Below are 14140 nucleotides of genomic sequence, written 5' to 3'. Positions count from 1 at the left end.
AAAGAGAGAAAAGAGACATTCTTCCTTCTTCCTTTCCTATGCAATTTAAAACTCCTTGAATGATTCACGTTTCAGGTAGAAGATGAGTGGTATTTACTCTTCGCATCTCATGGCATTTATTCTTGAGACTTTCAAAGGATTCTCAGTATCTCTTCTTGGAGATTTATTACCAGTTTCCTGCGACTCCTTCGCGGGGACTGAAGTTTAATTTATGTGATTGCAATCAGGAAACCACTTTGAAAGGGAAGAAATCAATTTAGCTTTTTGTGAATTGTAAATTTTCTGTAAATAAAATTTCACAGGACGCTCTTTTTTTAAAAGAAGTAACAGGGCAGCTGTTGAGGAACAGCAGGTTTGGGGAGAACACTAATTAACAGGACCAGGGGTCCTTGGAAAACCATTCATTTTTCAGAGCCTCCTTTCCTCTCTGTAAAGTATTTGCTAAGACTTTTCACCATTCGAAATGTTTTGATGCTATAACACAGAAAGGTGGCCTTCAAAGCAGTTTCACTCTGGTTTGTCTTATAATAATCCTCCCCCTTTGATCACCATGCTTGGCTTTTTAAAGTGCTTCAGCAGTTATGATTGAATTTGGTCTTCTTGATAACCTTTTGATAATGGCAGGGCTCTAGAATTAACCAATGAGGAAACTGAGGCAAGGAAAGTTTAAGGGATCTGCAGAGAGTCATACAGAGTCACTAATAAAATGAGGACTAGGAAAAGAAAGACATTTTAGGCCAGAGGCTTTCAAACTTTTCAGAAGAGCAAGCAATAGTAAGAAGTAAATTGTATGCATGACTCAGGTTTTGGATCTAGCAATCTAAAAAGGGGCTTCCGGAAGCAACACTTGCTCTTCCTACCTGAGAAGCACTCTACGTTCCATGGATTCTCTGTCTTTTCTGTCTTTTTCTTCTGTCTTTTTCTTCCCTTGCTTTCTTTTTGTTATAATAGCTACTGTTATTGTTTTTAATTGACAATCCATTAAGGAGTTACAATCTACGGTTTGGAAGTCACTATCACATTGCAGTGTCCTGCAGCTTTTTTCCTAAATCAGAGGTCAAGATGTATTTCTTGACCCATGGGTAAATGCTGAGGGGGGTTCTCCTGTGATGATCTTTTCACTCTGTAAAGAACCCCCCAAGTCTGTACATGAAGGAAGCACTGTCCTTACAATCAACCTTCCACCACAGGCAGCTCATGACCCTCCCGGTGCACCATCAACTCCTAATAAATAATGAATACTAATGACAATATTGAGACACCTATTTGCATTGTACTCCCAATAAAATCAGAAGGAGAACTGGGGCTACTCCCTAAAAATGGCATATGGGTCTCTAAATAAAGGGCTTTAATGCATTTTATATTTAAACCGTAAGGCCATGGGCTCGAACCCAAATTGAGATGAGCTCTGCTTCTTAAGTACCATTCTGGAAAAGTTGTTGAAATATTTATCCATCTCTCTGGTTTCTAAAGCAGCTCATTTTCTTGTAGCACACTTGCAGAGTGTAGCTGTTTGCAAACCCCCTTGAACTGGGGCGGGGCTGACGGAAGCAAAGGCCGTCCTTTTGCAAAGTCATGTCTGTGAAACTTCTTGAATGAGAACTATGAAGAACGATATTGTTTTTAAAAACACACACAATTCAAAGATTCATTTCTCTGTACACCTGGTCAAGTCTTTACTTTCACTACCTCATCTCTATGTGGCGGAGGGCAAGTTGTTTAACCTCTTTAAGCCGAAGGGGATAATAACTCCAAACTTAATAAAATTATCAAGAGGCTTTAATGAGATGATGCATAGAGGCTCTGGCCAAAATATCTGGAGCTCAGAAGGAGCTCAGTAGATGTTAAAGACAGTTATTATTTATCCACTAAAATTTGCTTGGTCATCATAACCCTATCAGCATAAACAAGGCTTTCACTTTTGACAAATCAATTCCACAACTTTCACTGTTCTCATAGGCTAGGAACCCTTCGTGGATTCCCAGAGGTCAAACGACCTAGCCTCTTGTCTTCAGGGAGATGAACCCCCAAACCTGTTAAAACCCAAAATAGCCAAAATCCTAAGCTGCGTGATGCTCTCCAGCCTGTCCCTGATGTGATAAATTATTTCCTCGACCTACTAAACCAATATATAAACATCTCTATATTAGTTTTCTTTTAAAAACTAGAAAAGAACCGTATTTACTTTTCAAGATCGAAAAATTTATCTCAGAGGGGAATTTGACTTTTTTCAGGAATGCTGGCTTATAACACAAGTCAGAGTGCCCCCTTCCCTTCTGTTCAAAGCAAAATAAACAGATCTGCAGCAGAGAAGGTTGCTATTGAGTAGTTATTGAAGGTGTATGTACTCCGACTTCAGCATTTCCAAGTCTTAACAATCAATAAAGAGGGGATATTTTTCTATAGACGTTTTTATTTTTAGAAAAAAAGCTACTTGATAAGTTTCAGGTGGTCCAGCCGTTTCTAGATACTCATCCGTGCTTTTCTTTTTTAGTTCCAGATAGTTCAAGCTTAGTAAAATCCAAGAAAATAGTCCACTTTTGCTGTATCCATTCTCTATAACATGAGCAAGCAATGAGCGTTTGTAACGTTAGCATAACTTTCTAGTTTGCATCTAAATTTGTGTCTAATTTTACTCATAAGAATTCTAGATGTCAAGTAACAGAATAATATTCTCATTAAAGAAGTTTTTCTTCTGCTGCTTTACCGTAAGGCAGTATCACGTTTCACTAAAGGAATGTCTTTTAGGGAGGCAGTGATTAATCAAACTTTCATTTATCATGATCAGAAAAAAATATATATTACACACAAAAGGGAAACTAAAACTTCCATATAACTTTACTTCCTTCTCATTCCCAGTAACCAAGGGGTTAACCTGAAGTCTTCATCCATTTCCACTCTAATTGGGGAGAGTAGGGAGAAGATCATTTCAGTAGCAAAATGGAAATTGCTAGCCTATCTATATGCCTAAGGCAAAAAGAAAAGAAATGAATTCCCTCATGAGCTTGGTTAGTCAGGGGGAAGAAAGACTGCATCTTGAACTTCACTTCATGTCATTGTTCAATTTGCCAGTGTTAAATAATGATCTCCAGAACAGTGTGTGGGTCCAGAGAGAGGTTCTGTCCAGGTGCCCCTAACTGAGTTCACCGGGCAGCTTTTGGATGTGGCCTTTATTCAGCTAAACCTGGAGCTAGCTCAGTCTGACAACTCAGCTTGGTGTTTGCAGACAAAAAGTGAAGGCCCCACTGGAATCTTTGGGAAAGTTTTCTTCTTTCCTCCTGAAAAGTCCACTTCATTGTTTGGTGCCTTCGGCCAAAGAGAGTTCTGGGCTGAACAAATAGTTCCTATTTTAGAAACTACAATTTTTCAGGCAAGGAAATAGACTTGATCTGGGATGTTTTTCTCCAAAAAAAAAAAAAAAAAAAGAAAAGAAAAAGAAAGAAAGAAAAAGAAAATGAGATGCTCCCTAAATCGAGAACTTGACAATTAAAGAACTTCTTATAATTGAGTACATTTTAAAACTTGTTTAAATCCATATTTATATAAATATTGGCTTCATGCCCCTCCTCAAAGTTGACCCTTGAGTGCTGTATTGATCAAGAATGATTTTGAGGGGGTGGCCGGTTATCTCAGTAGGTTAGAGCATGGTAGCACCAAGGTTGCTGGTTCGATCCCTGCATAGGCCACTGTGAACTGCGCCCTCCTCAATCTCCATGTTCACTTGAACTGTTAAAGCAACTAGAGAAGCGAGAAATATGGGGGTGATTTGGATTCTCTAAACATCAGTGCTCTCACTGTTCAGTAGTTCAACTAGAAATGAACTACAGTTCATTTGGGGGCTGATTTTTCATCACATATGGGCAATCATCTGTTCCTTTGCTCTTGCTATTTAAAAGAATTACCTACTCTGCAAAAATCCTTCATGTTTTCTTTGTGTGCTGAGTCATTTTTAATAATTTTTGGATGATATCTCTATATTGCTTTATTGTCTGTACCGTGTTTCCCCGAAAATAAGATCTAGCTAGACCATCAGCTCTAATGCGTCTTTTGGAGCAAAAATTAATATAAGATCCGGTATTATATTATATTATATTATATTATATTATATTATATTATATTATATTATACCCTGTCTTATATTATAGTAAAATAAAACTAGGTCTTATATTAATTTTTGCTCCAAAAGACACAGTAGAGTTGATGGTCCGGCTAGGTCTTATTTTTCAGGGAAACATGGTATAAGTATAAATTGGAAATTAGCTAACAGATAATATCTATCTTCAGGTGTTCTGTTTTATTTTGTTAGTGTTTTCATTTTTCCTCTCTGCATTTCAAGACATCAACTCTATAAAATTGGCATCACTTATTAATTCAAAAAAATAGCAAAATTTGCTTCATTTTTTAGAAAATAGATTTATAGCATTTTTCTAAGCAAGTCCAAATCAAGCATATCAAGACATTTAAATCTGACTTAATCATTGTTTGATTAAGAAATAAACAATGGTGTTTCATAAGAAGTCTCCCCCAAAACATTTAACATTCCATTTCAGCGTATGGTTCATTATCTATAAAAATATGATTTATTACTAGAACATTAATTATATATTATTAATGTAATCTGAAAATATGTAACTGTTACAATGCAAATCTTAGGATTTTTGTAAAACTTTAAAAATGTAATTATATAATTACATAGAATGATCACTTCCATTGTTCTGACATTTTAAGCTACTTTTTATTTCATACTACATGAAATTTTAAAGCTTTTGTGGAGTATAATAATTCCATGACCTCCCAAGAAAGCAGATCAGTGATAGTTTTAGCCTATTATTTCATATAAAATTGTTTTCCAAATTTGAAGATAGCAGGATGAATACGAAAGGATATTCCTTCTTGTCTGACTGCTTGGAGAACACACTAAGACCAGTATTTGGCAATTTATTATTTAATTGATCAATACAGATATTTCAGCAATTCCTTCACAGATAACTGCACATCTTACTCTGCATTCTTAGGTAGACTTCCCGTGTTCAAGGTAGACAGGTGATTCAGTCCCCAAGATTTATCTCAAGCTTTTATGTTTCCTTTCTAAAGAGTTCTGCTGTATTTGTGGGACATTTCTATACAGACTGCATGGGATGATAGATAGGAAAATTTTTATTTCAATGGGGATCAAAAGCACCAATTGGATAAACTAACAATTGTAATAATAATAATAAAGAGCCTTATAACTGTTTATTCTAAAGGATAAAGGGACTAAAATATGTTGTATATCCACATTATTTTTAAATTATTATTTTATAATGCAATATATAGTGAAACCTCCCTAACTGGGTTGACATGAAGAAAATATAATCAGTGAAATTTTATAATTAGCTGAATTTTAATGTTTTAAATACTTGTGATAATAAAATAAAGGTTGTATTTATGAGTAACTGTTTCTCTTTCATCTCAATTTTATGTAGATTATAGAATAGAACAGCAAAGTATTTGTCGTTTGTTATCTCCTTTATTATTGCTTCTGTGCGTTTTGGATCCATCCACTCCATAACTTAGACCAGAAGCTGCCTCACTGAATTGAACTATTACTATATTTTAACTGGAAGATTGCTAGCAAATTGAGTGGTTTGAAAAAAAAATCTATACGCTATATTTCAAAATAAAACTGTCTATAGGAGTTGCTATTTGAGAATGAGTATCCTTTAAACACTTGGCAATTCTATTTTAAAACCCTGACCTAGTTTTAAAAAATGAACCTCTTATTCTAGTCTGTTGTTTATATGAATCGCACAGAAAATTAGCCTTGCCGGAAAAGAAAGGAACAAGAGATGCTTTGGTAATATTCTTTCAGAGATCGAAGAAACCAATGTGCTGTTGTACTGGCTGAGCCGTCAGTGGCTGGTAAACCTAAGTGGAAATGAACAATGCATGAGGTTGACTTGTGGCTCGTCCTTGGCCGTGAAAGTGCATTAGTGGCGGTGACAGTGGTTAGTTGGCCTTTGCAGCTCAGTTGTCGTCGTGTGTGTGTGTGTGTGTGTGTGTGTGTGTGTGTGTGTGTGTGTCCTTATGCCTCTGAGTCAATCAAGTGCTGTAATAAAAATTCTGAACTTTGCTTCAGGACAGCTCAGAGGGAAAATATGAGTCAAGAAAGATGCATTCCTTAATGGCCTTCACTAAGAGCAGGTAGAATACAGGGCTCATTTGAGGCCTAGCGGAAGAGTAGCAAAACGGCTATTTAGGGCAAATTGTGTTTTGAGTGGTGACTTGAGAACCACACTGTCCAACACAGGAGCCGCTAGCCACCGGTAACTATGGAGAACTTGAAACGTGACTAGACTGACTTGAGATGTGCTGTAAATGTAAAATACACATAGGATTTTGAAGATTTGCTACCAAAACAAATGTCAAATATCTCAATAATTTTTATATGGATTACATGCTGAAATGAAAACGTTTGGGATATGTCAGTTAAATAAAATATATGATTAAAATTAATTTCACTCATGTCTCTTCACTTTTTCAATGTGGCTACTAGAAAATTTTAAATTACATGTATGGCTCACATTATATTTCTATTGGACAGCACTGCTCTAGAATAAGGAAGAATGCCCATAGGGTTTAAAGGCAACGTGTCAAGATCTAGTAAAGAAATGTGACTGATAATAGCGTAATAACATGAACAGTTTTTGCAAGGTGCTTTAGCTTGCTGGTTATAACTGGGCACTCCAGAGGGAAACTGCATGGGTTCAGATTGGGCCAATTACTGAACCTTAGTTTTTCCATCTACAAAGTATAGGGAATAATTATGGTTCTGGAATGGAAGTGGGTTGAATGGAATAATGCATGCAAAGCACTTAATGTGACGCCTAATAGAGGATGCAGTCATAAAAGCTAATGTCTATCATCATAGTTGTCTTAGTCACTTCAGGCTGCTATAACAAAACACCACCGACAGGGTGGCTTAGAAACCAGAGCTTTATTTCCTCACAGTTCTGGAGGCTGGCAGTCTGAGGTCAGGAGGCCAGCATGGTCAGTTTCTGGTTCAGATCTTCTTCCTGGCTTGCACATGGCTGCCTTCTGGCTCTGTGCTCATATGGTAGGTAAAGGGAAAGAGAAAGCTCTCAGATCTCTCAGAAGGGCACTAATCCCATTATGAGAACCCCACCCTCATAATCGCATCTAAACCTAAAGACTTCCCACAGGCCCCCCACCTCCTTATACATCACATTAGGAGTTTAGGCCACAAGCATTTAGTCCCTCACAAGAGATTAAAAAATCCCATCAGAGATAGCAACGTGGCAATGTAGTGTATGAAAACCTTTTAGACGCTGCCGTCTAGTGTGTGCTGGGCAGCGTTTTTGCTGGATACTGAGCAGTTGCCCTTGCCAGCTCTGAGTGTGGTCCTTGGACCACTAGCAGCAGCAGCACTGTGCGCGTGTTGGAAGCGCAGGGTCTCAGGCCCCACCGCAAACCTACTGAGTCAGAATCTGCACTTACCCAGATCAGGTTTCGTGCACTGCCATCTGGGATTCAAACAGTAGTAAGACAGCCTTACAGGCAAGGTGTTCCAGTGTGGTGGTTATGTGATCGTGTGGGGGTGAGAGTGAGTCAGAAGAATAAGACAGTGATACAGTTGGCATTGCAGAGCCCCATAAAAAACACCCTTGCTCCCCAATGATCCAGAACCAACCGTGAGATAGGCCAAGGAGTTAAGCAGATAGGGATTAAAATATCGGCTTTATCACGGATGGGATTTTTGGACATGGGTTAGCTACGTGGCTTCCTGACACTGAACCCCACAACTAGGGTGACTTACTCATGAGCACACAGTGTCTCCCCAAAATGAAAAGGGGCAGGGAAAGGCATGCTTAGTGTACTCGATTTCTGTCGCTGCCAAACTAACAAATTACACCAAGTTAGCAGCTTAAACCAACCACCGATTAGCTCACTGTTTTATAGGTCAGAGGTCCAGTTGGGCTCAACTGGATTCCCAGCTCAGGGACTCACAAGGCCCAGAATCAAGGTGTCCACTGAGCTCTTACCTGGAGGCTTAGCGAAAATGCACTTCCAGGCTCCTGCAGGTTGTTAGCAGGATGCAATTCCAGGCAGCTGTAGGACGGGGTCCTTTTTCCTTGCTGGTTGTCAGCCAGGAGTCCCCTATAGAGACCACCTTTCCGTTCTTGCACATGGCTCCCTCCATCTTCCAGCCATCAATGCAGGCACGTCCGACCCTTCTCTGACTTCATTGCTGCTCCAGCCTGAGAAAACTCTGCTTTTAAAGGGCTTGTGATTAGATCAGCCCCACCAGGATAATCTCTCTTTTGGTGGACTCATAACCAACTGATTAGTCACCTAAATTATCAGGGAAATCCCTTTTGCCATGTAACATGACCAGGGCATGATAGCTCATCTAATCACAATCCCAGGAATTAGGGTGGAAAATCTTGGGGGTTCATTTTAGGATTCTACCTATGCACCCCTGATTTCTGTTCCCAAAACTACAAACCACGTAATTCAGTCTTTTATGGTGAAGAATGAATCAGGGTGTGGAAAGAAGCCAAGAAATGTCACTGCACGTAGAAACCTGAAGCCAAAGAATTGGTTCCATCACTTCCCTCTTTCCTACCCCATCCCTCAATATATTCAAAAAGCTATACCACAAAGTAAAGTATAGTTTAAGGGTCATGCAGGGGACATGGAGACCATGATGAAGAATACGGTTGGTCCTTGAGAGGAAATTTCACCTAAGGCAAAAGATCTGACCCCTTCCACAATGAGGATCGGGATGGGAGCCCATAATCCTGTAGGACTGTGCTAAAGGGCTTAAACTGAATTCAGGATGCATTGGGTAACACAAATGTGACAAAACCTGCAGAACCATGGTGTGGGAGATTAATCTGAAAGTACCGTAGGCAATTAATGAAACCCCTTTCTAGGAGAGCTTTGCAAGAGATCTGGTGAGAGATTGTGAGAACTTGGACCAGAATGATGGCAATAGGGATGGAAAGGGGTGATAAATTATAACAAAGAAATCAAAAAGAAGACTTGGCAACAGTTTGGATGAGGTCAAAGATAAATCCATGGATCCAAGTCTGGAAACTGGGAGAACAATGGTGCAATGGGGAAAGCAAGAAGAGCTGGTTTGAGATGGAGCTGATGAGTTTGATCATCAGTGACATGCACATGGCAAATGTTCATTTTCTCATGTGTCTTCCATTTGAAACCAGACACACGTAAGCATGTGCGCGCATGCGTACACACACACCTCTCAACTTTCGGCTTCCCTCCCCCTGTCACTGCACCCCTTTTCCTCCCTCCTCCGACAACCACCTACCTCCCCTTCCCTACCTGCCGTTCACTTTCTCTGCTCCACTGACTCTCTTCTGGCAAAGGTTACCATGGCTCCCCCATAGACAAATCCAGTGCAGTGCAGTCCTCCACCTCATGGCCTCGCCTTGGCCTTTGAGACATGTCTTTCCTCTCAAAGCTCCCATCTTCTTTTCGTATTTAAGACCCTATTTTCTCCTCTTTCTCTTTCTAACTCAGTCTCCTTGGTTGTTTCCTCTTCTGATTATCCCTTAAATGTTGATGATCCCAGACTGTGTCACTGCTCTCCTGTACATTACACCCCCTGTAAACTCTGAACCTCTGGCTGATATGTGAGGACTTTCCACTCAGTATTTCTACACTGAATTCCTGACTGTTCTTCCCACCTGCACCCACGTTCTGTTCTGTACATCCCAACTGAATCCTGATGTCTACCTCCAAGCCCATCCTCTTCCGGTCATTACTGCTGCTAATGGCACCTGGGCCACAAGTGGGGGTACTCCTCTTTCTCCCTCATCTCAGCCCTGTCTTCCATCTCCATTGTTTTCAACTTAATGAAAATGTTTGTGATTCTTGTCTGACAATTGCGGTAGCTCTCCTGCTCCTCACCTTTTTCCCTCCAATTCACTTATTCATTGCTGACAGATTTATTTTCCTAAAATATATATTAATTATGTTGTTCCCAGATTTCAAGGCTGTCATAGAATCCATTGCCCTCAGGTGGGAGTTCAAATTTCTTTAGGTTGTGTCAGTTGCCAATAACCTGTCTGTGTTCATGTCTGCCAGCATTGTGTCATTTGTGAGCTGCCACTCCTCAACCTGATCCCAAACCTAACCTCCCACTGGAATTGACATGTGGATCTGTTTCACAAGTTCATGACTTTCCCATGTTTATCTTTCTGGCTGGAATCACTTCTCCCTCAGTCCCTTTCCACCTCCCTAAATACTTCTTTCAGTCCTGTCCACCACCTGGTAAAAGTACACCCACCCTCCAAAACTCAAATCAAATTATCACCTCTATTATGAAGGAAGTCTTTCTTGAGCCCACCAGGGGGTGCCATCCTCTCTTCCTTCTGTGTCTCCTCCCACCACCTCCCTGGACCCTACACACATGTGTTTCTCTCAGCAGCCATGATACTCCATTGTTCTCATTTATTTGTCCTTTGTTACCAATGAGCCTGGCACCCTGCCTGGTACATAGGAAGCATCAGAGGAAAGCTGAAGGTAGGAAAATCAAATACTTCAAATCTGGGAAAGTCCTCAAGATGCCATTTGGAATAAGTGGAGGCAGGAAAAGACTAGAAAGCCATTGTATATTTATTATGAATTTAAAAGCCTCTCAGCCAAATAGACCTTGACCTACTCCTCAAATTCTGTGGATTGCCGTAAATCACTTCAAGGTATGACTCCTAAAGATTTGAGATTGGCATAGTGAAGAATTTCGGGGATAATTTCTGATGGAGACCACGAGACAGGAGGATAAAAGTAAAAGATGAGATCAGAATTTAATTTTTCAGAACTCTACAAAGGACATTCATAAAAATACATACTTGTGGTCAAAAAGAAATATAGCTCATCCTGCATTTAGACCCATATGTGGATTTGTGGGTGTGTGTATATGTGTGTGTACGTGTGTGCGCACGCGTAGAGATGAAGAGTGAGTAACCTTGTCAAGTTTACTAAACTCCAAATATGAGATTCCTTGTCCGTAAAATGGGGCTGGTATGGTTGTTGCAAGGATTCAATCAGGGAAGTATATAAAAGCATGTTGGCCTGGCTTATAGTAGCATTCAGTGAGAGAGAGGGAAGGAGAGAAAAAAAGGGAGTGGTGGGGAGGGAACTGGAGGATAAGCTAGCCAGATTCAGCTCTCACTGTTGTGAACACACTTCACCTATGGATTCCTGTCTCCTCCATCTGCCCCTCCCCCCATCTTAATGACGTGTGCTGTGTTCTGAAGGCTACTGACACAGGACAAACTAAGACAGCTTTCGACGGACAAAACATGCTCACCATTCAAAATCCACTTACTTTTGCCTTTGCTTTTCAGTTAAAAAAACGTTGGCTTTTGTCTCAGAATTGCTGAAATATCAGGTGCATAGATGAAACACTTCTTTTTCACTCTGCTCTTCCTATTTCTCACCCTTGGACTTGGACACGCTTCTCAGGGTCTCATGGGAAAATCTCCAGAGTGGTTGGTTCTGCTGGGTTTCTTAACTATTGTGGATCCTCCCCCCCCGCCCTTTTCCCCCCCTCCCACATGTAAACTGAACTTTCTAACTTCAGGGTACATTTGTTATTTCCTACCTTATCATTCATAATTAGTGCAGATGATTCTTCCCCTGCCCTATTTTGTTTTTAAATCTTTATGGAGTCATTTTAGGTGCATGTAAACCACAATCTTGGTTCTTTTTAGGATGTTCCTTTGAGACTATACATATTTCATTCCATTCATCTTCCATCATAGGGCAGTCCTTCAGAACCCTTTATTATTTTAGCTGCTTTTTTTGCTTTGGCAAAAATATAAGACCAAGGAGCTGCAAATCTTGTTCTCCTACTTATTTAAACAGCGTCTGGAAATCTGAAATAATTACCTCCTTTCGTAGTTTTAAAGTTTTGGTGTTTTTCTTTTAAGACATACTGATATTGTACAGTGGAGTGGAAAGGTGTGGATTGGCAGTATTTGAAATGCTCAAATCCCAAGGCTTTGAAAATGGTGTTTCCTCCATGTTCATCACTGAGTGCTGACCATTATCAATATATAAGGCTGATGGGGTGATTTCAACTTCAGAACATTATATGGAGATATTCAAGGGAAAGACAAACAGCTTCCTATGACTTTGCTTAATTCATTTAGCTATAACTGTACATGCAGCAGTATATAGCAAGTGATTCATATTTGGAAATTATATAATTATTTTCAATAATAATTGATATTATCTGTTATTTCAAGAATGAGATATTTCAATACAAATAATCAGCCCTCCTAGCAAAGGGGAAGAAAGGAAAGCAAGCAAGGAGGGACTATTTCTAAAATGTCCTATCCTTGGAAGTAAATGATCATAATGTTTATCTATCAGTTGGTTTCTTTCAGATGATGTATTCCAAATTGTTTATTGTCATCACTTTAAAACATTCATACTTTTTACTTCTTGCATTTAGCCTCTGCCATATTACAGATTTTTAAATAGTTTTGAATTAAGGTTTGGTTTTAATTTTGCCCTAAATTCTGATTCATTCCTATACCCTCCAAATGTATTTCTAATGTTCATAAGTAAATCATATTTGTATCACGTGTAGAGCTTACAAGAGGGGATTCTATGAAAGATAAAGATTCAACATTAGCCAGCAGTGGAAAACATTGGTTGAAGACACATAAAACCATGTGCATCTGTAACAGTTTATTTTATTTTATTTTTGCCAGTTTACTGTTCTAAGCTATTTTTGTGCCAAAGTTGGACAACATACTATAAAATTTCCAGTGCTAACGAGTGTGAGAGGCAATAAGCCAGCCAAATATACATATATGGGGAAATTTAGTTTTTATACTTGTATTTATTGCAATTAGAATGCAATTCATCAGCTATCAGTCAATTTGGTGTTTGCTGTGAGTATAATCACACAATTATTTTTATTTTCCTCCTTTTTTTCAGAATGTATACACGGGATGAATCCATCTAGAGACGTTCACGGTATGTTAGATTCCAAATTATATTTTTTATAAAATATGCACATTCATATATATGTATATATGTGATTTTTACCTATGTATCTTATAAATAACTTAAGATACAAATTAACTAAATAATTAAGGCTTTTTCTTTTGCTGATTCAAAAGTACTTAAAAGCTGTTCTCTATATTGTAAACCTACAACCACATAAAACATTCCAATGAAACCTTAAATGATACCCTCAGTGTTACAGCGTTTACCACAGGTGCATTCTGCTGTTATTAAATGACTCTATATGACTCTCTGGAAAAAAAAAATAGAGCTTGGCTTCTATCTGTTATAACCTAGTTTATTACCTTTCTTATGGCAGTCGCAATGCTAAATTTTTATGAGCGCAAAGTGTTTACTAAGCATCCCTAAATTTGCAAAAGATTGATTTTGAAATTTTCTGTTTGCTACTTGCGAGATGCACAATTGAGTTAGGAAGTTAGAGTGAAATAGTCACACGTCAACCACAGTATCCCATGGAAACAGTCACATGGAGGAAGGACGCAGTGGAAGAACTAAGGAGTTAGATATCAAAAGGGAAATAATCTCAAAGCTCCTCCAGAGGGAAACAATGTGTTTAATCAAATTCCAGTGTTGAAAACTGGATGGTTTGTCAAGCAGGTTATTTGCACACAGCCATTGTTACTCTGCCTCACACTGGACTCTGGCTTCCCTGTGACATTAGTAACAACTGCAGCAATTCGGTTCAGAACCACTAGCAAAATACATTCTCTGATTTTTATTTTCATTTAAATGGTACTGAAAATAAATATAACTCTTTCAGAAATATTGTATTTCTAGAAATGTAATTTTTTTAAAGAAACATCCTATTTCTCACAGAGGGGAGTTTTGATTTTAAGAGCACGGCTGAAATTCTAATCCCATCTTTATAGGTATTTTATTTTTGAGAGGGTTTTGAGAAAGGAAAAATGTAAAACATTTAGACAGTTTCTGAGCCCACCTATAGTTATATATTTACCTAAAGTTGTAGAAGAAAAACATCCATAAGCTGTTATTGTTTTCCAAGGAAATTATTTTTTCTTTCAACTAACCAAATACTACTTTTAAAATTCACTGTGAAAACTTCATTCCATTC

General features: G+C 38.7%; 1 protein-coding gene across 1 annotated transcript in view; it reads left to right on the top strand.

Annotated features, from left to right (window-relative positions):
- Positions 1 to 14140, top strand: part of RUNX1 (RUNX family transcription factor 1) — a 227715-nt gene that overhangs the window by 123714 nt on the left and 89861 nt on the right. Inside the window, exon 3 of the mRNA XM_081028848.1 lies at positions 12979 to 13017. Coding sequence (XP_080884974.1) covers positions 12979 to 13017 — 39 coding nt within the window. The remainder of the gene's footprint in view (positions 1 to 12978; positions 13018 to 14140) is intronic.

The sequence above is a fragment of the Rhinolophus hipposideros genome (genome assembly GCF_964194185.1).
Source record: "Rhinolophus hipposideros genome assembly, chromosome: 2".
Lineage (NCBI taxonomy): Eukaryota > Metazoa > Chordata > Mammalia > Chiroptera > Rhinolophidae > Rhinolophus > Rhinolophus hipposideros.
Note: the sequence above shows the minus strand (reverse complement) of the source record. Positions and strands in the feature narration are given on the sequence as shown.